Source organism: Cynara cardunculus (genome assembly GCF_001531365.2).
Source record: "Cynara cardunculus var. scolymus isolate 2C chromosome LG 13, CcrdV1, whole genome shotgun sequence".
NCBI classification, from domain to species: domain Eukaryota; kingdom Viridiplantae; phylum Streptophyta; class Magnoliopsida; order Asterales; family Asteraceae; genus Cynara; species Cynara cardunculus.
In genome coordinates this window covers 10,713,156-10,740,184 of record NC_037540.1, presented here as the reverse complement: position 1 = coordinate 10,740,184, position 27,029 = coordinate 10,713,156, and the positions used below count along the sequence as shown (strand labels likewise).

Genomic DNA, 27,029 nt, shown 5'->3' with positions numbered 1-27,029 from the left:
ATTAATCCCTCATAAATATCTCATAATTTTAAATTATATAATTAAAAAAAAATATCAATAATCTTTCACCAACTTTAAAAACAAAGCATGTTAGCAACATTAACTCAAATAGAAAAAAAAAGATATAGAAAACAATTAGGATGTATGTGGCATTTGAGGGGCCAATCAAAGTATAAAAATGATAAAAACATGTGAATACCACATTTAGATTTAATTGGTATCCATCAACTCAATTTCCTAACATTACTTTTATTGGATCATTAAAAATATTATTAACTTGGATATCTAACCCGTTATACGAGCCGATTAATTTCAGGACGACCACCTGCTTTGCAGATAACCCGGAGTCACCGCATTTGAACCTCCGTGACCACAAAAAGATTTTTATTCCTCATTGGATTTGAACTTATGATCATTCAAATTTTTAGGGCCTATTACCATGGTGTTGTATTTTCCAAACTTTTTCCCGTTCATTTTTATTATTTTTAATGAAAATGTTAATATATTTTTTTTTATTGATTTCATAATTTCGTTTAACTTGTAACGGGATTCTGGGAGGCAAAAGGTCAATTGGCATGCATATGTACATATACTGATTCTTATTTGATTTCAAGATAGACCCACAAAATTTATAAAATTCTATCTTATAATATATCTCAAAACTGGAGTTAGCTATTGATTGTTATCATTATTATAAATTATCAGTGAGCAGACTGTATAAAAATAACATACTTTTATTCAGTTCAATTTTGGATAAATTACTGTATAAAAACACATTTAAAGAAACTAATCATACAACTAGATAATAAACTAATCATACAACTAGATACTTGAAGTTGTGATTTTATAATACAAACATACTCATTTTCTTACATACAACACATGTAAGGGGTGTTTGGGATTGCTTATTTGAAACAACTTATGTTTTTCTACAAAAGTCCTTATTATAAATTATAGTGGTTTAACTTCTTTAAAAACTCTTTATTACCGGTTTCGCACTGGCATAAACTATTTATCTAAACGCTCAAAAATGTTTATTAATGATGTCACATTGGAATAAGTCAATAAAATATTTTTATAAACAATCTCAGGCATCCCCTTAATTAATAATCATATATTTCTAATTATTTTTCTTGCAAACTTTCTTAGGTGAACATATTTTTCAGAAAATTTAATTTCTTATTGTTATTAACAATTATACACTAATCGACCGAGCTGAACCGTTTCTTGTGCAAATCGCCGGTCTAAAACCGGATATGGTGTGTCAATGGTATTTCAGATATACCCGCTTTCTGCGAGGGGTATTTCCGTCTTTAAATCTCACGGTTTCTCCAACTTAACCGAACAGAAAAAGACGTCTCCGTTATCCTTCCGTTAATTTGGTGGGTCCCCAGAAACAAAAAGGTCTGAAGAACCTTTAACTCATCTCACAAGGCACCACGTGTCCACAAAAATCGGATCTAAAATGATCCTACAGGATCCGCAATCCGCCCCAAAACAACTCTCAGCCCGTATATTGATTTCCTCTCTACGTCCTACGTGTCATCAAACGTGGACACTGACATGGCACCTTCTTGGCCCTTGATTTATCCACGTCATCGAAGCGAGTATAATATCTTCCTGACGACCTCTCCCTCAACCAGTAGAAGATACGAAACCCCCTTTACTTTTAGAGATAACCTAACAAACCCTATATATAAATCTTCATCTGGGATGATTTCTTTAAGTTCAAAATCATTACATCGATAAATCAAATCGAAGCTTTCGAGATTTTTCTGTCAGGTGGTGTTGGTGTACGGATAATCTTACCGAATTTTGTGGATTTGAGCTTTGAGTCAAAGCTCTTTCCTTATTTCTCCGGCATCTACGGTAATGTGATTATTCTTGAGTAATCGAGTCTAATTGAAGTACCATGGAAGCTTAATAAGATTTCTTAGGCTATTTTTACTCAGATTTTTGGCGGATGGATGATTTTAGAAGTGTTCCCTTCTTTGTAGATTGAAATTAGCATTTTATATTTTTAAATCTGGTTGCTTTTTAGTTTTATGATGATTTCTTAAAGAATCTGAAGGGTGTTTAGGGTTTTGTTCTTATAAATTACTGTAAATGGGTTGTATGGAAGCTTAAAATTATTTTTCTGGGTTAATTTTATTGAGATTTCATTTGACTAAAAATGGAGGGGGATTTGAGAGTTTTCTTGTTTTTCTGCAGAGTGAAGTATGTGTCAGTATTAGGAATCTGGTAGTGGATGTGGTTTTTGTGGTTTGATGATGAAATCATATATGAACCTGAGTTGGCTTTTAATGTTTGATCTAGAGGTTTTCCTTTTTCAATCATGGTGAATCAGTTGCTTGAAGTATTATTGAAATTTAAAACTAAGTCCATAGGTTTGTTTTTTCTGAGATTTTGTTTAATATTGGGAAACATGGTGGATATATGATTTGAGAAATATTTTGATTTATCGTAGATACGTTGAACTCTATACAAATCTGATGGGATTTAGGATTTGTTTCAAGAGTTATGTATAGTTTCTTTGTAAGATCCACATGCTCCTGTTTCCATTTTCACTAAATAAAGCTTAACTTGGTTGAGAAATTGGAAGGTGGAAAATAAGCAAGATATGGTGGTGGTTGATAGGTGGTGGCTGGTGGAAATGGGTTCTCACTTGAAAGTATCTTTAGCTTTTTGGTTTCTCGCTCTTGCTATAAGGAAAAAAGAATGGAAAATTGACGATAATAGCCAACCGATCGAGAAAAATTACTTCTGTTCTATTATGTAATTATGGTTTTGGAGTATTTTATATGTTTTCTGATTTTCTCATATCTTTTGTGTAGGATTATTTGAAGGGTTACTCAAAAAGATCGTTACTTGGAGAAAACGTTATGTGCCCGCTTTCAACCAAGAAAGAACTTGCTTTGGTTTCCCAAACCAGCCCCTTGTATACTAATAATCTCTTCGAATATTGTTAATGAGGAGTGTTGGTTTGAAGACTCTTGTTCCGGCAACTAAAGGGTTGGCGGAACTCGATCACCATGATCGTGATGAACTAAAGGGTGCAAGAAATGGATCTCCGTTTGATGGCCAAGGGCTGTCAGAAGAAGATGAGTCAAGGATCAATGAGGACGTTAACAGTGGTAGACGAATAGAGTTGGTCCAGCAGCCTCATAATGATCTGCATAGACCACATCAACAACCTCAAGGACCACTGGTTCAATGGGAGAGGTTTCTGCCTCTTAGGTCTCTCAAGGTGCTTCTGGTCGAAAATGATGATTCAACTCGTCATGTTGTCAGTGCTCTGCTCCGTAATTGCAGCTACGAAGGTCTATAACTATTTATATTGCCATTAAATGCTTTTGGTACATATATGGCAAACTTGGGCTAGAACAATCTTTATTCCTTTTTATGTATGGTATAATATGTCAAGTAATTATTACTTGGTCGGATTTTTGAGCAAGGCTTTTACATCGAGCATTTCCCTTAGATGGGATGTTCATAGTTTCGTTTAGCAAAGCATAGAAATGGTAGTTTTATAGTCATTCAACACCATTTGACTTGCTATGCAATTATTCTATCCTGAAGACTATGTGAAGCTAATAATCACTAGTTACTACGCACAGAGCAGTTATGATAAAATCCTATGGTGTCCCTTTGAGGATATTCCCTCCGCCATATAGTTATAACCAGCTACCTCCTATGTTGAAAGGATACTGGTGCATGATATGTTGATGCTAGGATTCAACTATTCAAAAGGATATGGAGGTGTACTTACATGTGTGTGTCTCTGTGTGTGTGTATTAAGTCTAAACTGAAAGAATAAGATAGACATATTCTGCAAGGATGTACACCTTCTTACCTGCTAGACTAAATCCCCGGGGACATAGGAGAGACAGATCATCTCATAATAAATCTTAAATAGATCAAATAAACACATACTTAATCTAAAATCTTATCTTGCTTTCACTTTTACTTGGTGTATCATATCAGCCTAATTATCGAGGAAAAAAATTTCTTGTGTTGCCTTGTCTTTATTCTTTGTATAAAGATGCAATTAGTTATAAATTTCTATACCCAATTTTTAATTTTTATAAATTGCAATGTTCTCTCTCTCCCTAAAAAGAACCAAAATCGATCATAGACTGTATTACAGAAAAAATTAGCATGCCTTATTCATATAAACAATTTGCTCACTTTCTTGATCAATTTGTTACTATTTTCTGTTTCTTAAAATTTATTGACCATATGTTAATTACTCCATGGCAGTTACTGCTGTAGCAAACGGTCTAGAAGCATGGAAAGTGTTGATTGATCCAGACAAACAAATCGATCTTGTTTTAACTGAGGTCATGATGCCATATTTATCGGGTATTGGTCTCTTATCCAAGATCACGAACCACATGACTCGCAAGAATCTCCCAGTTATAAGTAAGTAGCTTCCCTATTCTCTTCTTGAATTCTTACAACTTCAATTGATCTAATTCCAATGGTTTATCATATATGTAACTGTTGTGCTTAACGAGTTTTACGTGCAGTGATGTCATCCGATGACTCTATGGGTATAGTCTTTAATTGTTTATCCAAAGGTGCAGTTGACTTTTTAGTCAAGCCTATTCGAAAGAATGAGCTAAAAAACCTCTGGCAGCATGTGTGGAGGAAATGTCACAGTGTGAGTTAATTTAGTTATTATGGTTTATGTATCATTAAAAACGGACCAGTTTTGGACTTCGGCTTCAGGTGTGTTCTGATTTCGTATGTTAATTTTTTGTGGGGTGGAGTGTACTGGATTTGAGCTACTTCTCCAATATGCTCATCTGTCCATGTCAAATTTTGAAACAAAAATCGCCATCTAAAACCTCTTTCTTTTGTTTTTGCTTTAATTTCTCGTGTTTTCAGCAGTCTAGCGGTAGTGGGAGTGAGAGTGGTATACAGACTCGCAAATCTACAAAATCAAGAAGCAATCAAGAGTCGGACGAGAACAGCGATAACAGTGATGATGATATAAGCATAGATTTGACTGCCAAGGATGGGAGCGACAATGGAAGTGGAACTCAGGTAATTTTTCAGTTTATCGAATTTCTTCTTAATTTTGCACTTGTTTATACTTATGCTTATGAAGCAACCAGCAAGTGATCAAGTCCATGTTTGGCAACCATTAGCTAGCTGGGGTTACTGAAACGTTACTTCAAGTAGCTCTTCAATAAGCTCCAGGGTCATTTTTCACCTTTTTCCAATTTTATGCCTCTTGTATTTTTCCAATTAATTTTTCAACATGTCCCTTTAGGTCTTTTTAAGTTGTCATCTTGCTTATCAACTAGTTTTTACCGAACATAAATAGTTTATCAGCTAGCTTATGTCCTTTTAGGTCATTTTACATCATCGTCTAGCTTATCACCTAGTTTTTACCAAGCACGACTAGATATCAACTAGCTTATGTCCTTTTAGGTCATTTTACATTGTCATCTAGCTTATAGCTAGTTTTTACCAAACATGACTAGTTTATCAGCTAGCTTATTAGCCAAAAGCTAGCTTGTCAACTAGTTGGTCAACCATAGCCCAAGTATCGAACCTAAACTAGATAATACTCCCTCTATCTCATGAAAAAATTGTTACATTTGGCAACTCTGAATCTAAAGTTACTTATTTGGACATTATCATCACGAGAAAGAATCGTTGATATGGATTTCGACGACATGATTATCTTATTTTGTCATCATTGAAAAGTATTTAACTCGAACACTATTTCATATAAGAAATTTGCTATTTGTACCAATAAATTGTGTATAGAGCAAACTTCAAGTTGCTGAATTTTCACTGAACGCTGTAATTTTTCTTGTTATTTAGAGTTCTTGGTCGAAGAGAGTTGTAGAAGTTGATAGCTCCCAAGCAAAGTCTTCTTGGGACAAATTACCAAATCCCCGTGATAGCATTTGCATTCCTGCTGCAAGGCCTGAAACATCCAAGAACCATTGGCAAGGAACGGCTGCCAGAAAAGAGCATGCCACAGAGGATGAAAAACTAGGTAATACTTTGCAATCGATTAATATTTATGGATTCTCTTTCAGTCAAAAGCATCCTAATTGTGCTAATATTTATGGTTTGCTATTGCAGAAATTGTTGAAATGGGGAAAGACTTGGAGATTGGAGTGCCTATTGAAGATGCAGACAAAAAAGGGAAAGAAAAGTTTTGTGAATTTAACCCTAAGAAAGCGGACGATGAGTTGGATACTAGTATGCAACTTGGTTGCACGAATAGTGCACCAAGGACTGAAGCTCTTGGTGCCACCAAGATAAGTAATGCTCATATGGAAGCTGTAGCAAAAGCAAACCAGTTGCTCAAGAACATAAACATTGAAGATAAGTCTAATTACTATTCCAAGGAATCGCCCGCCCTTGAGCTCAGTTTGAAGAGGCCAAGAGACATGGAGGATGCTGCTGACGCTAGTGCTCAAGAGCGAAATGTTTTACGACATTCAGGACTTTCAGCCTTCTCAAGGTATGTTATCTGACAGGAAAGTTCATTTTAGAACCAACTATTCATTATGAATATACCTCAATATTCCTCAATGAGTATCATGCATTGTCGTTATTCATGATATTCATCATGAATTGAATAGTCATGAGAACCAATTGTTCATGATGAATATATCTTTTAGACATTCATTAATATTATTCATCATGCACAGCAGCATATTCATAATTCATTATATTCGTCATGAACATCAACATATTCATTATTCCTTATATTCATCATGAATAATTCATAAATAGTTGGTTCGATCAATTTCATTTATATCAATGAATGTTGGCATTGGATTTGCGATCTGATGCTCATTATTACGCAGGTATAACACTGTATCAAATGTCAATCAAGCTCCAACTGGGATTGTAGGCAGCTGCTCACCGCTAGATATCAGCTCAGAAGCAGCAAAACCGGATAAGAAACAATCTAACTCAAATGGGACCCCTAATCAACGTTCCAATGGCAGTGACGATATGGGCTCCACCACCAACAATGCTTTCACCAAACCGGATGCTCTAGCTGATGACAAAGCAGCTCCAAATGGTTCCACCATAGCGGTTCATCACAACCATGCTTCCACCCTTCAACCACTTATTCCTGGTGCCGCTGAGGGTGAAACTGCTAAGAATGCCACGGGACAACCAAAGGGCGTACAGCAGCAGGTTCATGTCCGCCACCATCACCACCACTACCACCACCATCACCACCATGTTCATAAAATGCAGCAACAGAAATTGATGAACCCTGATGATGGATCTCTAAAGAACATGGTGTCTAACATCTTGACCGCGTCAGATGAAGGAAATGCCGCTAATTATGGCAGTGCCTCAGGAAGCAACAACAAGAGCAATGGAGAAAATGGCAGCAGTGGGCAAAAGGGAACCAGCTCTGCTCCAGTGGTTGAAGGTGGTGCGATTGCGAGTGATAATGGTGACGCCAGAAAAGGCAATGCCGAAGATGGCAGCGGAAGTGGCAGTGGACGAGGGAGTGGTGTGGATCAAGATCGCGTAACACACCGAGAGGCTGTCCTTAACAAATTCCGCCAGAAGAGGAAAGAAAGATGCTTTGAGAAAAAGGTATTAGTTCTCATTTAACAAATACTTGCAGAAACATCAAACAACCAATGATCCAACCTTGAAGGCCAGCTCCACTGGCAAATAGAGGTCAGACCTCGGGGCTCCTTTCCACAAATCGCCAATTTGAGTCTCCTTAGAGCCACTAGGGATTTTCCCACCATGGTTACCAAGAAAGAAAAACCCGATGGTCTTGAGTTTATTACATTAAGTGTACCCGTTTGATTACAGTGAAATTAAACATATTTTGTTTGATCCATTTTGAAGGTGCGATACCAAAGCAGGAAGAAGCTAGCAGAACAGAGACCACGGGTTCGTGGGCAATTTGTTCGACATGGGGCTAATGGGATGAATAACGAGGATGCAGATTCGTAACGGTTTTGTTTCTGATATGAAATAAGTAGTAGATCAAGATTAGCCGTTGCGTGTAGATATGAAGGGTAAGGTACATTACATGATTCGAGGGGACACGATGAAAGGATTGGAAGGATGAAATTCAACTGAATCTTAAACATTAAGAACATAGTCCCCCCGTTTCTAGCAGTAAGTTTTCTTTTGATTCCTAGATTGCTTTCGATCCTAAACTCTCTACCTAATAATGTTTTTTTGGGTTCAGTTTCGGTTGTCGTTGCTTAGATATTGTTTGATCTTGGAGAGCTTTCTTCTAGAGAAAAGCCTTCCATGCAGTTTGTTCTTTACTTTCATGTTCTTGAACTATTGTCAGAGATGATCTTTTTTCTATTTAATAGAAAGTCTTCTGTTACAAGTCTTCTAAATCTATATAGTCTCTGTTTGTATACACATCAAAATTCATATATGAATCAAAGGAAATCAAGAAAAATGAAAGATTCAGTTCATACTATAACCAAGAAATTCAATAATGGTGATAGCCAAGTTGGTATTACCTTATCCCGGCTAAAGGCGATCAAATATCGGAGGTATATAACATCCATCACCTGCCAAAAATCATTACATAGACGATTTCATACGAAAAGCTTAATAGCAAACGTTCATGAACTACATCGTCCGCTGATCCTTGTTTGAAGCACGTCGAGTTGCCAAGTTTTATAGCATCCAGATTAAGGTTTGGTGTTTACATCTCATGAGATCTTTGAGATTTGTGTGTTTACATCTTGATCGAGAGATTTATATGAGGGAAAGGAGCATGGTTTCGACTCGTTATCATCACAAATTGTAATAATATGAGGGTGTTTGGAATTGCTTATTTGAAACAACTTATGTTTTTCTACAAAAGCACTTATCAACTTATTACAAGTCAGAAGGGTTTAACTTCTTCAAAAACTCTTTATTACCGATTTGACACCGGTATAAGTTGTTTATCCAAACACTCAAAAATGCTTATTACCGGTACCACACTGGAATAAGTCAATAAGTTGTTTTTATAAGCAATCCCAAACACCCCCTAAATATAATATGTAATTAGTCGTGATTTCAATGATAAACACAAGTCGTACGTTTTTTTTATTCATAAAACAGTTTTAATTCATTTATCCAATGCATTAATGGTACAGTTTTTTGGTCTTTCAATTAATAATTACGTTTATCTTTCTTTTTTCTCATGTCCATAATCTTTGATAAAAGATACGATATGATTCAATCTTATAACGAAATCAAATCACGTAGGAATATGTATTTACAATAATCAAATATTTCGACATGTTACAAAACCTTTTGGGCAAAAAGAACTAGCATTCGAAAATAAAAAATGGCAACTTTGTAATAGAAATATGCCATGTGGCCGTAAACGGAGATCGACGAATTGGAAGCAGAAACGAGAAAATCGATGGTACCGTCTCTGATGAATTTAAACATTTGGTATGCAGAGACCATTAGAGTTACAGGTAGTCTAAATTATGAAATGTTTATGTTAAGAGCTTACATGCCATCCGTAAGAGAACATTTTCGACTGGAATGGTGTGTGCATCTTTTCAAGTTCGACCACCTGGATAGAAATATTCGACACTGTTTTCCTTGACCCTGTAATGGAAATTACGAATCTTGCTCTTCCACCTCCCTAATCCGTCACTACTTCCCTTGTTCAATATCGTCAACTGCATGAGATAACGACTTACAAATGTGGGTCAACTAGTTTCATTAGTTGACAAGCTCAGATTTACCAACTGCTGACACCTCTTACTGGGTAAGAGGTGCTTACCCGGTAAGAAGGGATGCTCTTTACCAACACACCTGACCTAATATATGCCGACCGAGCTGCTGACCTAGTAAGAAAGGGGTTGCCTTCTGACTCCGTCAATGCTTCAGTCAGAGCGTTACCAGAGACACTTGGTAAACAACCATTTTCAGTAGGAGGTTACCCAATTTGTGTTGGTGAATGACCCCTTGAGGGTGATAACGTATTTTACTTTCTTTTTGGTGTTTATGAGTTCTTTATAAAAATTTGGCAAGTACCTGTCCATGAACATCTGCTGCCAAACCAGTAACCAAAGGCTCTGCCTTTATCTTGATGTCTGCAAGGTGCTCCATTTGTAAAGGAAGGGTAAAGTGATCTGCACTTGAATAGATGTCCTCGTGAATAACTGTAATTATCGTACACGCCTGTGAAAACAAAACGAAATTGAAACATTCGGATCAACGTGGTGGTGTGTCATAAAATAAAATCAAAAGAAAAATATAACTGTGTCTTACAAACTGTGTTGTTAATGTATGGCAGTAATGCATAAAATCTAGGACATCTTTTGTAGAACCGTTAGCAGCCACCTCCAGAAGGGAAATATCATCAATCATAATTGTAATGTTCTTGTTTAACGAACTAACTGCTTCCACAGCTTTCTGAATGTTCCCGTACAAAGCAATTATTCCATCTTCAACCCCGTCATCTGCTCATCCACAGGTCAAACCTAAATACTACTTAATAAAAATATTAATTATACATAAAATATAGATCACTTAATTACATATACTTTTGACACATCAACCCATGCTTGCAAAATAAAAGGTAACCATGTTCCATAGTTGACATATATATAACAGATACCAGAGGTGAAAATTTCGACCCATTTACCTATAAATGGGTCGAGTTATATTTTATCTCTAATGGGTCAAATTACAAGGTTCTGCTAAAAAAGGAAATGGGTAAAATGGTTCAGGTTGAAAGTCAATTTGAATGCATACAATCTCCTAAATCTCTTTATATAAAATTTTGCTATTGTAATTATAGTACTCGTATTCGTATTTAACACAAACTGTTCATAAATTCAAGAAATGAAGAAAAAGGTGTTTGCGGATCAAACCCAATACAACCCAACCCATCCAAACTCACCAATTATGCCACCTCACAGAATACCAACTGAAACAAGATACAAGATATGTCAAATTGGTAAGAGAATGATGCTTGGCTGACATTCAGAATAGTACTGGTCGACAAAAGAACCTCCACAGATGTATCTTAATCCAGATCTCAAGTTGCCTTTAGAAGATTAACATATAAAGCAGTAATTAGGTAGCAGCACAATGTTTACCTGATATTCTCACCTGGACACTCCAGCATAAGCATGTCAAAAAATATCAATCTTTTATTCTCCCTTTGCACAACTAAGTTGCAACCCTGTCACATCAACAAATCTGAATAATCAATGATTTTCACATAAGTTGTTCGCATAACTTCTAACGTATAATGCAATATAACAAGGCACAGGAAAGTTGTTTCAGAAGGCACAACCCAAGCACATCATCGTATTGCAACAATGAACTTCTCCTAGCACTCCTATTTTATTAATTAACCCTAGATGTAAATTCAATGTAGGTTGTGCATCGGGTTGGAGCCAGACAAGACGAGCCCCTGAAAATAAATTTAATGAGACCAATATCCAAACTGATCTAACGTTTCAGTCCCAAAACAGACCGTTTACCAAATACAGGTTTATTTTAATTTGAAAAATATAAACCTAAAACATAAGTTTGAAAAATAAACAAAACCACTAAGCTGATCAATTTTTGAAAAATCTAGAACCAAAAGATATGGTTCAGTTCTTAGGTTTGGTCTGTCTGGACCTGCCCCACCCCTATAAATCAGAACCGGCCTCACACCATGCGTGAATCTAACAACTAAATCACCAGTTTGCAATGCAAAGTCAACCTAAGTGCATAAACCATTGCAACTAAATATCTGCAGCCTTCTGGCTAGGTGGGCTACCCAGGTGCAGCAGGTGGGAGACATTGGAATCCCTATGGCACATGCCATAGCACCCAGGTAACCAACAATATCAGCCTGTTGTATAAAAACACCTTCTCCTCCCACCACTGTCTCCTGCCCTAAATCGACCATACCCTTCATCATCCAAACCATTTATTTCTCATCGATCTACATCCAACCTCCATTCCTCCAGTACTCTGCAATCACAAACAAAGACCTTCATGGCACATGTCTTCACAGAGGTTCAAACCTCACCAAAGATGAGGAGTGTGTGTGTGAGTATTTGTCGTCAATATTATATACTTCAAAAAAGAACACTCATGAAAGATTACAATTTAGGATCCTGGTATAGTCCCCTTACCATGAAAGACCATTGTCCAACCATCCTTCATCACCATTTGGTTCACCCAAATGGTCAACCTCCTTTTCAAACAATTTTTTCAAATTCAAGTTTCATCAACCCTCCTGTCCAATCACCGTTTCAACTGGTGATCAATGATCCCAACCTCAACCCATTACAAAGTATTTCTTACACCAGTTCAGCAAAACCCAAACCACCAACCCACGCCAACTCTAACCCTGTTACCAAATCTCGCCAATCCATATCTCCTATATCTCGCTTAGCCTCCTTTGATGGCACACCTTCCCCTTGTCTATCTCCTAAAGGAACTGCATTTCCATTGGAACTTACAGATGTCCAAAGATAATTCCTTCATCAATAAAACCTAAAACTTCAGCCTCAACCCCAGTTGCTCAGGTACCATCTCTTCCACCTCTTCGAGCGGCATATCATCTTGATATTTGACAGTAAATTGTCACAACTTATGCAAATAGAACGAGAAGAACTTTGAAGCCAAGATGACTCAAAAACATAGGAGACTAAAGACAAAGATGGTGGGTCAAAAAATACATCATTGCTCGCAAGTCAATTTCCTGTTTCCTTGATCTCTTTTGGAGTTTAAGGTGCCATCTCATAGGCTTGCAGCAATAATTGATCTCACATTTAAATTCCCTTCCCCCCTGGATGATTTTGTTAGATTTCCTACCGTCTCATATCAGCATACTCCACCAGTCTTAGAATTCAGGTGTGTTATCTCCATACAGGTACTATGGTTTCTAATACTAAGGTCAGATTGATCATTTGGTTTATAATCCTATATGTGATAACATGGTTAAACTCCCTTTCTAAATAAAAAGATAAACTTCTGAACTTTGAGATCAAAACTACCATCTTTCCTTTTTCAAGTTCAGAATTGATAAAGAAAGGTTACAAAATCCAACATGTTATATTAGTAACGTTTATAATAAATTTCACTAGGGTAAGCAATTTTTCCTATAAATTATAACCATCCATATCAATTACGGATTTCAATCTTGTCTATAAGACATTTGGACCTGAAAAGTTCAAAACTAATTCAGCGTTCCGGGGAGTAATCATCCACACACACGTGTAAGTGCTAAGCATCAAAATGTGTGGTGATTCAAACATTAATGCATTAGCACCACGCATTAATCATAACAAATGACAACTTTTTTGACATTTTCTCTATCCACGTCTAGCAACGACAGAACAAAAATAGTCACGCCAAAATTTAGAGAGAGAGAGAGAGGATCTACCATCTTACGGAGGATGCGGTCATAGTGAGAAAAAGGTTGAGCGAATGCCACGAAGATGACGATACTATCGGAGGACGAAAGATTGGGTGAGAGAAACCGTTTTATTAGGTGGTGTAGCACGAACGCGCCATTAGTTTCGACGCAATCCTCCACCAGAACCACACGTCCTATCCATGGCTGCAGATTATTAGAGTCTCCGTCGTCGAGACTTAGAGCTTCGTCGAGAAAACTCGCCGGCCGATCCATTTTACCGATCACACTTATGGCTATGGAATGGAGGGTTTATTTAGGGTTTCTAAACTATGACGGAATCCAAAACGGAAAGACCTCTTGCACCTCTATTTTAAAAGCACGTGCTGTTCATGTGATTCTGCTAATATTTCTAATTTGCCCCCTCAACTATTAATAAAATTCCAATTTCTGTCAAAATGATAAACCCCATAACTTGTCCTCTGGCTCGTCTTCCCAATATCAAGATGATCACACCTTACAAACTTTAAAGGGTAGTTTACCAAATAGTTACCCGGTAAGTGCTTACCAATAAAATTTAACACTATTATTTACATACCGTGTAAGATTTTAGACCACCAAAACGACATTGCATGCAATAATTTACCTGGTAAGTGCTTACCGTGGTAAGAGTCGTCGCTCTCACTTACCAGGTAAGACTCTTGATCCTTGTTTCGCTCTTACCAGGTAAGATTTTTGGTTCTTACCCTATTATCCGGTGAGATAACGTGACTTGGTAAGCGCTTACCCGAATAAGCGTTTGGGAAACGACCTCTAGTTCTCGTCCTATGTCATAAATATTTTCATCTATTTTAGTTAACACTTTTTCCTAAAATTTTAAAATATGTCAGTATTTTTCTTAAAAGAATAAATAAACGTTGTCTGAGATAAACAAAAACTGTTGTATATTGATGTTATATGTAAAAATACATTATGTATCGTATGAATAGGTGTATAAAGACGAACTGTGATGGCAAAAAAGACATAATACAGATGGTGATAAGTGATGACAGAATCGAGCCGGTTGATTGTGGGTTTTTCAAAGAGTTCAGCCTGCGAAAAACCCATAAACTCCATTAAAATTATCTAGAGATCTTTGAGGAGATAATTTCGTCTGACAACAATGTGTACGTGATCTTTTGGGGGATTTGACAAACATCTAACATGATCTCTTTTTAACCATGCAAAAGACTTTTGTCACTTTGGACAAAAGCCTCGTTATAGCACTAACAAGTGGTGATCAAGAACCCTACGATTGCTTTCAACGCCACGACCTTTTCACATACTAATTTAGTACTGAATTAGTTTAAAAAGCACAAAAGCATGACATTCCTTTTAACTAAATGACGATGTTGATACGATAATACCTATACTCTTTTAAAGGGTATCTGCGGGATTTTTCTGGGTTATTTAATACGTACGCTGCTGAATAATAATAAAACAAAAGGATCTCGATATGCCTATTGCTTAAGAACCATCGATGAATAAAAAAATACAACCTGATAAAAACACGTGATAAACGTATTTAAACAAATAAAAATCAAACACGTCTACTAGCAGGTTGGAACTTCATACTGCTTTTTTGTTACAGCTATTTTGACTACAGTAGTCCATTTACCTTGTAATTAAAGACAATTCTTTAAGATACAAGAGTCGATATCGAAGGGTTGCATTTTTTTTCTTATCGCCTACCTACTAACAACCTAATAATTCAGTGGTTGACACATAATCACATGATTTAGATTCATAAATCATCGAGTAATCTAAATATTTAATTTCATGCTTTTATAATGCAAAAAAAACGTTGTTGGACCTTAATATTTGTCGGTGCTTTTACTTATATAATCGTTACAATAAAACACCTGTTTTCAAATTTCAGTCAAAATATTTAACAAACAATTAATAACAACTGAAATAACCAACATTATTCTTATTAAATTATTATTTACTTTTCCACTAGCCAATTTAATTAATATAAGATGTAAATAATACATAATTTTTGTTTCGGAAAATATAACATGATTATTTAGGGGCCGTTTACCAAACATTTACCCGGTAAGTGTTCATCGACAAAAATTAACACTATCATTTACTTATCGAGTAAGATTTTAGTTCATCAAAATGACATCGTATGCAACAATTTACCCGGTAAACACTTACTGTGATAAGAGTCGTTGCCTTCATTTACCGGGTAAGACTCTTGGTTCTTGTCTTGCTTTTACCGGGTAAGATTCTTGGTTCTTATCATATTTATCCGGTGAGGTAATGTGATTTAGTAAGCGTTTATTCGGGTAAGCATTTGGTAAACAATCTCTCACTTAGGAAATTTTTTGTAAAATATTCATGAAATTAATAATTTTTTTGTACTAAAATATATTAAAATATTAGTCAAATTATTATATTAAAACATTATTTTTTCTTTCGAGCAAATGTGGTAATGAGAGATGTGAACGAAAGTCAGATATTTTGCTTGAAATATATATAATTAAAAAATAATTGAGTTTTAAAAAAATAATAATAATAAAATAAATAAAGAGTTGTACTTTACGCTTAATTGATAGTACACTGGAAAGGAAAGGATAGTTGGTGTAGAAAGACGAGACGAGATAATTTGCCGGTGAACGAGTTGAATTGACGAGATATCTGTACCAAACTGCTAACGTAAGCCCCGTGCATCGCTTTTGATGCTAACATAAGCGACGGGTGCGCATCCTATTTAATCGTCCCATCCACACACAATAACACCATGCCCTTCAACCTCCTCAAACTCACCTCCATATCTTCTTCTCTCCACCTCCACCACCGGCGCCAATACTGGTGGCTTGGCTACGCAATCGCCACCGGGAGATCTAGGACGCCACCTGCGATGTGCTCGAGCTGGTGGAGGACTACAACCTGTGCAACCCCAGTGTACGATAATAATAGCAACGATAATAACAGTAATAACAGACTAGGGTTTCGTGGTCAGAATAATTTGAGGTATTCATCCAAAGATAAAGGAGGAAAGCCGTTTAACGGTGGTGGTAGAGTCAGTATGGGATCCGTAAACAATGATAACAGAGATGACAAATGGACAACGGAGAATGATCGCGGCGCCGCTGTCATGTCTACATTGTCGTCGGACAACCACCGTAACCTAAAATCTCCGGCTTCTAAACAAAATACGTCGACTAAATTCCTCACGTTGCCTACGATCTTAACAATCGGACGGGTTGCGGCCATTCCTGTTCTCGTTAGCAGTACGTCCTCCCTCATCTCTTTGTCAATATTTATGCGTTTCGATCTTACAGGACAACAGAATTTGGGCTCCAAGATCGAAGGATGTTATGATATTTCATAAAATTGTGGACATGTTGTGAACGTTTGTTTGATAGATATGCAATTAGATAAATTTATGTAAATGGAAAATGTTGTAGATATCAGATGGCAAGGAAGTGAGGCAACCCGTCGGAGATCTTTACTTTCCTATAAATCATAGGTTCAAATAATTCATTTGTTTCTAAACTTTTATTTTTTAGGTTCTATTGGGTTTGATTCAAGAACGATGTTGGATTATGTTCAATTATCGTCTCCGTATAGATTGTTGTTTATTGCAATTGCTGCAAATATTTCGTAATGTATGTAGTCTGTAGATGAAATTTTTTTTGTTACTCTAATTTATGCAATTTGGAGCCATTTTGCGGATATGAACTATTCATATAAGAGAATCTTTTCTGCTCAGGGAAGCTACTTATATGTTTTCCTAAGCTGCAGCATTCTGCTATTAGTTTCTGTGTTGTTGATGATAAATGATAATCTGTGGAAGTTATGAAAGTCAAGACAGGCTGGCTTTTAAATCAACTATTCATATGGATGCATATTTTGACTTCAGTTTAACTGCTTGACTGCTCTGATAGTTGAAATTGCATGAACTATTTTACTTCTGGAATTTGGTTTTGATAAGACTCAAATAACCAGCTGGAAGTAAGATTACTGCTTATTATTTACTGTAGTGGATGTTTTATGATTCCTGTTGTATGTATTGTTCGTCTAATGATACTAACATGCTTTATTTTGAATTTCATTAGCTTTTTATATGAATAGTCGGCTGGGGACAACTGCTACCACAAGCATCTTCATTGCTGCAGCAATTACAGACTGGCTTGATGGGTATCTTGCACGAAAAGTATGGATTCATATGTTTAAACATTAAAAAGAAGATAAGCGAATTTCATTTCTAAATTAATTGATCTCCCTTTGATGCATTTTAGATGAACCTAGGAACCGCATTTGGCGCATTTTTAGATCCAGTGGCTGATAAGGTATGTCTTTACTTGATTGCTTATTTGGACATTAAAATCTGTAATTTTCATTATACCCTCTTTTTATAAGCTGTTGCTTTTCTAGGAAGTAGTTAGATGTTACTGTTGGATATTATATTTTTCATGGTTTTCCTGTTTAGTTTACTAGATACACCTTTATATAACACTTTGGGGCATCTTCTCTATCTTCATTTAATTATTTGTGCTACTGGGTGCAGCTTATGGTTGCCACTACCTTGGTCTTGTTATGTACAAAACCTCCAGAAGCTGCTATGATTGGACAATTGCCTTGGTTATTGACTGTACCATCAATTGCAGTAATTGGCAGAGAGGTAATCCCCGAGCTTAACACATTTTCATGCAGATGCAGGATAGTCAGTTATCTAACCATGTAAAATTTCAATTAGAGGGCATATTTGGGTGTATCATTTACTCATCTTTTTTCATGGTATTGTTCCCTTTTCTTCTATAGGCTATTAATTGGTGAAACTGCAGCACAACAATTTAACACGTGTTGTATCAGCTTGCAGTTAGGTCAGTGGCTAGTTAATGCTGATTAAAAAGTAAAGCTGCTGATGGCTAACTTGGAAGCGATACACTATCATTTGTAACTATGATAATAATGAGAATGTTGGCTAGAAAGCGCTGCACACATTGCAGAATGAAATATTTGAGATTGGCTCAAAACTGGCATACATAACATGGCAAAGCTGCCAAACACAGTCTGATTCCCTTCTTTTCCTAATAACTAGAATTTGACACATTGATGTTTCTTCTTTCTTTCTCTCTCTATGTGAACCAATTAATAGGCTTTTAGCATAACAAAGGAATTGCGGGTTAGGCAATTACTTGTTTGTCTATTGGCACATGTCACATGCCACATGTATATGTGGTGCCATTTTTTTGTTTTCTTCCACAATATGTATCTGTAAGCATGCATAAACCCTTTTCAACAAGTATGATCTTAAGATGATGCATTTGAGATATGTGCTTTGTTTTGATGTACATGTTGGTATAAAGCTGATTTTGGACCATCCAATTCTAAGATTGTTGTAGCATTTGCACCAGTCATCGCCTCTGTGTTGTCTTTGTGTGCTTTTGTTGAACTTACAGGAGAGTTTCTGATCAGTAAAATTATTCAATGGCATGGAAAATGAATTGTCATGTCTTCTGCTTTTCCCTGTAGTTCTGCATTGGCAGCAATTTAGAACTTGGTAGTGACTCTGAGGTCTGAAGTACACACATTTTAAGGATTTGGTGTTTTTTTCTCTCTATTTTGACTGTATTATTTTTGGAACGCATTCCTCTCAAATTTTAGTAATTTAAGAAACAAATCAATATGTTTTGGTATACCTTTTGTTTTGACATCTTGCATCTCATTTTGTGGCTAGTCTTTAATTTCATTTGTTCATGATGGATCCTTTATTTTCTTCATTTTATGACCAACCCGCATAAGTACATGCCGGATGGTACATTTTTGCTCCTCTCATAGATGATAAAATTAGAGTTTTGAACCGCTATATAAAAAATAATTTAATGAAGGTCTTGTTCCTAGTGGTCTTCAGTTGCAACTTGAATTCAGTCTCAAGTATTCTACTATGCCGACCCTGTTAGATTTGGTTGATTGGGTTTGAGTTATACAACATATAAATATCTTGGTTTCTTATTTTGCTTGTTATAGTATGTATGATCTTGAAAAGGCTCACATAGGATTTGGAGTATATTCCCTTCGTCTTAAGGGCTTCCTTCAGCATGTTTCCTTCTCTCATTTTTTTTAATGTTTGTCAAGTTGGTAACCACTAACCACATACCATAGGACTTTGTTACTTGGTAATTTGACTACGAAGTGCTTCCGTTTTTCTTCCTGAAATGGTCTGTCAAGATAACTATATGACCATGCCAAGACCTATATAACCATCTGCTATGAAGCCATGCTTTGAGGTGCTTGAAGTTGGTTACTGATGTGTTCAGTTTTGGCAGCCCTGAAAGGTTGCAGCTTAACTATATAATAAGTAGTCATGTGATGTGGTCTAAAATCTGATGTGAAAATTTGATTTCTTTTTTACAAGCTTGAGTCCATTTGACATGGATTAACTTGCTCAATAGATGCGCTAATCACTTTAATTTATGGTTGGATGCTTTTTGAGTGTGGTTGAACTGTTTAAAAATGCTTATAATTTTGAACCAAAAATCATCCCCATATTCTACTAACAAATATACATGATTACACCCATGTGCCTCAATTCCTATCCTACATGTGTGTCCCTTGCCACCTCTTCTCTTAGTTTGAGCTTATTGAAAAAGCCTCAATTGATGGAACCATAAACTAGCTTTTTGAAAAGGTATTTTAGGTAGTGGTTCGATAAGCTCTGGGGGAATTTTTCACTTTTCTCCCAAACTTGACTAGTTTTTTTACATCGATAAGCTAGTTTTTACCAAACATGACTAGTTTACCGGCTAACAACTATCTTACTAGCGATCAACTAGCTTTTCAGCCAATAGCCAACTTATCAGCTAGTTTGCCAAACATAGCCTTAGAAGACCCCTGAAATATCATGCATCTAAGGGGTTGAAACTTTTGTTTTCCACCGATTCACTTGGCAATGCAAATGTTAGGAAAATGGATTCTGCAATCAACCTTTCCTTGCATTTGTGATGAACAATTAGGACATTGTAACTGTGCTATAACTTTTTTTTTTTTGTGTGTTTTATCTGTTCTTTCGAACATGAAATTAATCTCAATTTTGCTGTTGCTTCTATATCATAGGGCTAATTGTATGCAATGTTTAACATGATACATAGTTCAATAAAAATGTTGACTATTGATCAAATGGCTCAAATCCCCTTACCGCAAAAGTATGTTTTGCGTTTTTTAGACAACCTAAAAAGGAACATGTCGCATTTTTTTGGGGACGGAGGGACTATATGTAAGATATGACAGTCATTCTGAATACGTGATAAAACCTCTATGACTCGGTACTTTGTACTATGATTACTATGCAACTGCTTGCACCACAGATTTGTGGTCATATCTAAATTCTATGATCATTCACCATTGTGTCAAAGTCCCATTTTTGTTGTTTTGGAATCTTTAAAATCCTTTTTTTTTGCTGCAGGATCCTGTGCTGAATCATAACTTCCTTTTGCATCTTGCATTTTCTTCTGACTTTGATGATTTTTCTGTTGAACATAAAATTTTAGCTGAAAACTTTTCCCTGCATCCGCATCTTTTTGGTAATTTAAAGAACTTCATGATCTGCAAGTATCTGATGAACATCTTACAACCTATTCCAGATAACAATGTCTGCAGTTAGAGAGTGGGCTGCTTCTCAGGGTAATAAACTTTCAGAGGTATTTTTCTATCAACAGCGATTTTATTTGATTACTTTTGGATAACTGCGCATCGCGTTTCTCCCTAGTCTCTTAAAATAATAACGCATGATTTGCAGGCTGTTGCTGTAAATAATTTGGGGAAGTGGAAAACAGCCACACAAATGACTTCATTAACCATTCTTCTTGCAGTTAGAGATAACAGGTTTGTTTGCAATCATCCGTTTCTTCTTGCTTTTCACTAAACAAGTCCACGTTTTGACTTTCGGATCGTCATATGCTAGCTTACATAACTTCCAAAATCGATTAGAACAGAAATAAAAACATATCCGAGCATACTAGTCAAATTCAAAAGTGGACCCTAAATATGAGAAATAATTGATGTTGGAGCACAAAAATGCAGTTTTACAGAGGTAGGGCTTCTGGGAGCATCTGGTGTTGCTTTACTTTACGTATCGGCTGGGCTAGCTGTATGGTCATTGGTTGTGTATATGAAGAAGATATCGAAAGTAATGCTGATGTAAACTCTTAAAAAAAAACCTTAACGACAGCCGGCTTCAACCCCCTCACTTCACACCCGAAGCTGCTGTTTTTTTACCAAGTTTTCTTATATTTTGCCACATACTATATATGCTGCTATAGATTTCCGTTGGTCGTTCAAATGTCGTCCTCATGTTGATGTTTTTGTTCTACCGAGGAAAAACAACGTAATATAAAATTGAATAATTTTTTGATGTTAATTTGCTGTGACATATGAGGCACAGTTTTATTATGTTTCATTGCTTGTAGATTTGATACAAACCAGATTCCTGAGCTCTATATTGTATTTTGAGAAGTGTTATATACTTTATTACGAATCACCAGAGTATTATCCGTTTGTTGTTTATATACGTAAATCTTCAGGTGACAAATGATTGAACCACATGGATTGTGTGACCGACTCTAACCGGACATTTTGTGTAAAACAGTAGAAATGGGGCTGTAGTTATTTAGATTTTGGTAGTAAGGGTCTATTTCATGATGTTAGACGGTTGTGATAACGTATAGGGACAAGTTCGGTTTATTTTATATTACGAACCGGGGAACCAACGAGAGCGTGCCATGTATTTGGCACATTGATGATGGATGAATATGAACCGTGTGGTGGTTTGCAATAGTTTTGTTGTAAGGTTGATCTAGTAGTTGCTTTTGCAAAAGTCTGAAAATTTTGGTATTTGGCTTTATGTTGAAAAGCATACCTACCTACCATAAATCAAAATTGAAGAGTTAAATATTGAGTTTCACATAATAAAATTGGTTACGAAAGAAATGGATATGGTGGTATTAGTTTTAGTAATCAAAATTCATCAACAACTTACATCTGATTATTACAAGTTTAAGCGTTAGAAAAACATGCTAAGGGCGCATAGGCTTATAGTTGATTAGTGATGGCCAAAAACCGGTCCTGGGCCGGGCCTAATCAGTTCCAAGCTTTCTCATAACTGGCCATAATCGGTCCCACGAAACTACCAAAAACACCAACTGGTCTCGGTTTTCGGTTCCATAACCGGTCTTCAGGCGGTTCTGGATCAGGCCGGGCCGATTTGGTCATCACTAACTGTGTCTAACAATCAGCTTCATTTTATAAAATATTCCCTAATCCCTATCATAAATCATGTATTTCTACTTCTATATAAAAACCACCACTTTCATCTAATTTTTTAATTAAATTAACTGATATAAATCATTAATTTTAAGTCATTATTAATGATGATTTTTATTACATCCTTCTTTTCAAAAAGTAAAAAAAAAGACAAATGTGAACCATAAGGATGGTGCCTGATTGGTTTGAGCTTGACTCTAATAGTCAAAAGTACAAGAAGGTCTCAGGTTCAAATCTACGGAGGAATAAAAATCCCTTTGTGGCCACGGAGGTTCAAATGTGGTGACTCCGAGCTATCTGCAAAGCAGTTAGTCGTCCTGGAATTAGTCGGCTCGCATAGTGGGTTCAATATCCAAGTTAATAAAAAAAAAAAAAAAAGACAAATGTGAATTATAATAATATAAACATGCTATTAATATTTTTATTTTATCCATGCAACTGAAAAATGACAATGACATTTTTACCCATCTGACGTCAAATACATTGGCATAAAGTTTTATCCCTTTCCTCATGTTACCCACCAAATAACTGACGCATATGCCCTAAATCAGCTTAACAACGTTTCAACAAAAGAAATCTGTCAATGGGTAAGCAGTAACGGGAACCGGACCGAACCGACGGGTAAGATTCTTGATCATCAAAATAGCATCATATGTAACAATCTTACTCGGTAAGTGTTCAACAGTAAGAGTTATCAACCAGGTAACACTTTCGTTGCTTGCCATGTTAATTCAGTAAGCGTACTTTTATTTTCACAATAAAAAACTGATGAAAACATCGGCCCTATAAACATTTTCAGTAGCCCAACACCCAAAAACCACTTGATTTCAAGGAATGTGGTGGATTATTGAAAAACAAACAAGAAAAAGTTGCAGATAAAGCACAATAAGAAATTTCCTCAAGAGAATTCTGATATTGTAAACCCTGATTACGCAAACTAAACTAAAACTAAACTAAACTAAACATGCCAATTAGTAAAGAAGGATTACATGAGAAATAAGCAGGCAGCTTCATAATTGGGGGAAAACCTTATCAATGGAAGCATGGTACTTTGGATCAGCTAACCATAGTTTAGCAAGAAACTGATAAGACGATGTCAGCCTGTGAACTTCTTCCATCAGCCAGACGTTAGTTTCCGCTTTACACGGATGAATTATGGTGTCTAATGCTGCTGCACCTTCGTCACTCGCCATTTCATCCCACTCTTTCATACGAATGTTGGTCAGGTAATGGAGCGGCTGCTGGTACAACTGTTTCATGGATGTGGCTAGATCTTTCCATGTGGCAAACGGGATGACTGTCCCACGCTGTGCCGGAATTGGGATCTGCTGCATGTACTCTTGATACATTTTTGCACTTTTGGTCAATAATTCTGCATCAATGCAAGATTTCTTAGTCATCTTAAAGACCCTACTTAATTAGGTGCATTTGGTACGTGGGGACAAAAACTTCTTGTCCGTGTGACATTAGACTGGTTGAAAGATGTGACTGAGTCACCAAAATAGGTAGAACAAAAATCAGAGAGATGTGACAAGGTTGGTAAAATACTAAACTACCCATCAAATTAAAACCCTAAAACCTTCCACATTTTGTTCGGTCTTTGTCCCATCCGCGTACCAAATGCATGTGTACTATTGAAGAAGCAGAGGAAGAATAACCAAGTCAAGATGATACAGATCAACCCTTTTTCCGACAAAAGATTAATTTAGCCAGATCCAAAAGTTTTTGCAAAATCAAGCACTATCTTTGTAGCTTAATTACTCAAGGGATCTAAAGAATCAAAGACAGTAATGAGCTCAAATGCAAACCCATAACTTCAAGATTATTGACCTAATATGATAGAAAAAACAAAATAGTGGGTGTGCTGATTAGAATTATGGTCTTCATCCAGATGAACTAATTTGTCTAACATTGAGAGCAATTCCTTAGACCAACTAATATATGAAATTCTGAAAACATCAAAAATATCGATTTGTGTTTATCAATTGGCTTCTCTTAATTCAGAGGTAACTTCTAGAATCATTTTATAGTAATTGTATCAGTGGAAAAGAAAAGTCATTTGGAAGATTTCTAATATGTTAAAAAGGTTCATAACTTAAAAAAGGTAAATCTCAACCACCCCAATGCTGCTGTCACAATAACTAGAGATATGAAACGATTTGCTAAATGTGTATGGTAACATTGGCTGCATCTCACCAAAGGGCTTTCGGCCTAGCGGTATCGTAGTCCTTGGCCTCCTAGGAGGTCAAGGGTTCAAACCTCACCAACGGTGAGGAGGGTGTGTGAGTTTATTTGTTGCATTTGCCGTATATAAATATTATATACTTCAAAAAGAAAAAAAACATTGGCTGCATCTTTTTACCCTTTTAAGTATATATAGGTCTAAGAGAAGAAGCAGGTGAAGAAATTACCTTCAGTTTCTACTTTTTTGGCAGGATTGATAATTGCAGTCTCACTTTTTGGTCGCTTGCCACCAGCAAGATTTTTGGTTCCGTTGGATGGAGAAGGTTCATCATCATCATCCGATGATATATCTAAAGCAAATGGCATGGTCCTCTTCATAGTGAATCACATGCAACCTGGCAAGAAAAACGATGATGCAAATGATAGTTGGCACAAGTGATATGGTAAATCACGAAAAGAACATTAGCAATGATTCCTTTAGTGGAGACAGTAAAACATGAACTTACACAAATTATGAACGTTATAGAACAGGTTATAAATAAAAAAGGGGCAGGAGGAACCAAATTAAGTGACGGTCAATCAATAATACAGAAAGCATAAGAAGGCTGGCTACATTCATAATTCTACTAGCCTCATTCCTTCGGAGATATATTAGATTCTTAGAGAAGCTCAAACCTTCATCATAAGCTGTAATACTCAGAATTTTAGTTGTTTAGAAGTAAACAGCACACATGTTGACAAAATCACACCAATGAAAACATATAAAATATTTGATCACTCTACCAATTATGAAAAACATGTTGGTTTTGATGTTTAAGAACTGCAGAATATATCATAATGTCACCCTGATATAGTTTAACATCAGCAAGAACAATATGATACCTGGTTCTATTCTTTTCTGCATGACAAACAGTGTCACTGACCTACTTCTCACTATAAATGAGGGAGTCATTGTGAAGTTCGGTGCGACAAGTTATCTTAGGAAATGGTTATTTTACGCCCTACAAAGAATCTAAACTTCCATTATGTTGAACAAAGTCCAGGACTGCAAAGTCATTTGTTGCAAGGCTGCCTTACCACATTATATGAAATTAGGTCCCGGATTGAAAAGGTGTGATGCACGAATTTTGGGTGATCTTAAAAACAAGACCTTAATCACACAGAATTTTATCAAGAAACTAAAATTGTCGTTTCTAGCATTACAAGCTTTGTAAAGAACAAAACCCTAAGAAACAACAAAGACATAAAAGGGGATCCAAATTTCCCAAATGGGTGTTAAATGTCTACAAAAAACCGAAATTGAATAACCAACAAATTCTTTTTACATTTTCCCTTGTATAATGCAGTCAAACATGTGTAAGCAACTATTCTAACTGACAATCTCACATGTAGATCATAAATTGGCCTAGGAAAATCAGCAACATTCAAAACTAATTCATCTTAACAAGCACCCCAAGTAGAGGAGAGAGAGAGAGAGAGAGAGAAGATTAATGTGGGTTTAGTGCCATTTGTGTGTAACTGCTATAAAGAGATAACTTAAGACCTGAAACCCTAGAATGAACCCTAATTCCACACAAGGAAATTGCATGAATTGGTGCTTGGATCATTGAAATTGGAATATGAAGTCAGAATCAAGCTCATTAGTTTCAAAAGTTGAGCTACTCGTGCTCAATTCTGCTGCCAAGCGATGAAATCGAAGTTCGTAAACATGCATCCATCTAATGAGAAGTACATCACCAGTCGCTAAATAATAATTTGGAATTTCCACAAGAAAACCCCAAGATACTCCATCTCTTCCAAAATTAGAGAAAACAGTAGTCCCCATGTACTGTAAAAAGAAACCCAGTTCAAATATTTGTGAATTTGTAATGGGTAGAATTAACAAACACTTGTAAGGCATAAAACTAGGTTCAAATTAGATGGAAGTTGCATCCGCATCAAAACAGAACAGAACAAAACCAAACCAAAAGAAACATCTTTGATGATTTAAGACAGACCTAAAACAAGCAAATATCCAGAAATTGAAACCGAGAGATACACATTTAACTTACACAGAAACCCTCCGTCAGTCGGCTCTGAACTCTCTCTCTCGCTCTCTGTTTCCGTACCGTTACATGCAATTCAAAGCTCGATTCTAGAGAGAGAAAGAGTGTGTGTGTGTGTGTGTCTGCGTGGCGTAAAG

General features: G+C 36.2%; 4 protein-coding genes across 5 annotated transcripts; 2 read left to right on the top strand and 2 right to left on the bottom strand.

Annotated features, from left to right (window-relative positions):
- Positions 1–1,647: 1,647 nt before the first annotated feature.
- Positions 1,648–8,353, top strand: LOC112524537 (two-component response regulator-like PRR73). Of its 2 annotated transcripts, none has more exons than XM_025134394.1 (9): positions 1,648–1,869; positions 2,835–3,320; positions 4,261–4,422; positions 4,530–4,663; positions 4,894–5,049; positions 5,839–6,016; positions 6,106–6,490; positions 6,840–7,593; positions 7,858–8,353. In XM_025134394.1, the coding sequence occupies exons 2-9, from the start codon at positions 2,969–2,971 to the stop codon at positions 7,963–7,965; spliced, it is 2,229 nt and encodes a 742-aa protein (XP_024990162.1). In that variant the 5' UTR covers positions 1,648–1,869; positions 2,835–2,968; the 3' UTR covers positions 7,966–8,353. The 2 variants fall into 2 exon arrangements, with proteins under 2 accessions (XP_024990162.1, XP_024990161.1); XM_025134393.1 differs by having other exon boundaries at positions 4,891–5,049.
- An 883-nt stretch (positions 8,354–9,236) lies between these two features.
- Positions 9,237–13,720, bottom strand: LOC112525154 (elongator complex protein 6). Its single transcript, XM_025135139.1, has 5 exons — positions 13,382–13,720; positions 11,104–11,176; positions 10,258–10,448; positions 10,021–10,167; positions 9,237–9,662 (listed from the first exon to the last, which is right to left on the bottom strand). Exons 1-5 carry the CDS (start codon positions 13,625–13,627, stop codon positions 9,540–9,542), a joined length of 780 nt encoding a protein of 259 aa, XP_024990907.1. The 5' UTR covers positions 13,628–13,720; the 3' UTR covers positions 9,237–9,539.
- Positions 13,721–16,136: 2,416 nt separating this feature from the next.
- LOC112526080 (CDP-diacylglycerol--glycerol-3-phosphate 3-phosphatidyltransferase 2-like) lies at positions 16,137–21,905 on the top strand. The gene is made up of 7 exons (XM_025136469.1): positions 16,137–16,629; positions 17,458–17,555; positions 17,641–17,691; positions 17,910–18,023; positions 20,986–21,042; positions 21,141–21,226; positions 21,425–21,905. The coding sequence occupies exons 1-7, from the start codon at positions 16,137–16,139 to the stop codon at positions 21,543–21,545; spliced, it is 1,020 nt and encodes a 339-aa protein (XP_024992237.1). The 3' UTR covers positions 21,546–21,905.
- Positions 21,906–23,484: 1,579 nt separating this feature from the next.
- LOC112525297 (protein RDM1) lies at positions 23,485–27,029 on the bottom strand. Its single transcript, XM_025135369.1, has 3 exons — positions 26,899–27,029; positions 25,075–25,242; positions 23,485–24,035 (listed from the first exon to the last, which is right to left on the bottom strand). The coding sequence occupies exons 2-3, from the start codon at positions 25,223–25,225 to the stop codon at positions 23,674–23,676; spliced, it is 513 nt and encodes a 170-aa protein (XP_024991137.1). The 5' UTR covers positions 25,226–25,242; positions 26,899–27,029; the 3' UTR covers positions 23,485–23,673.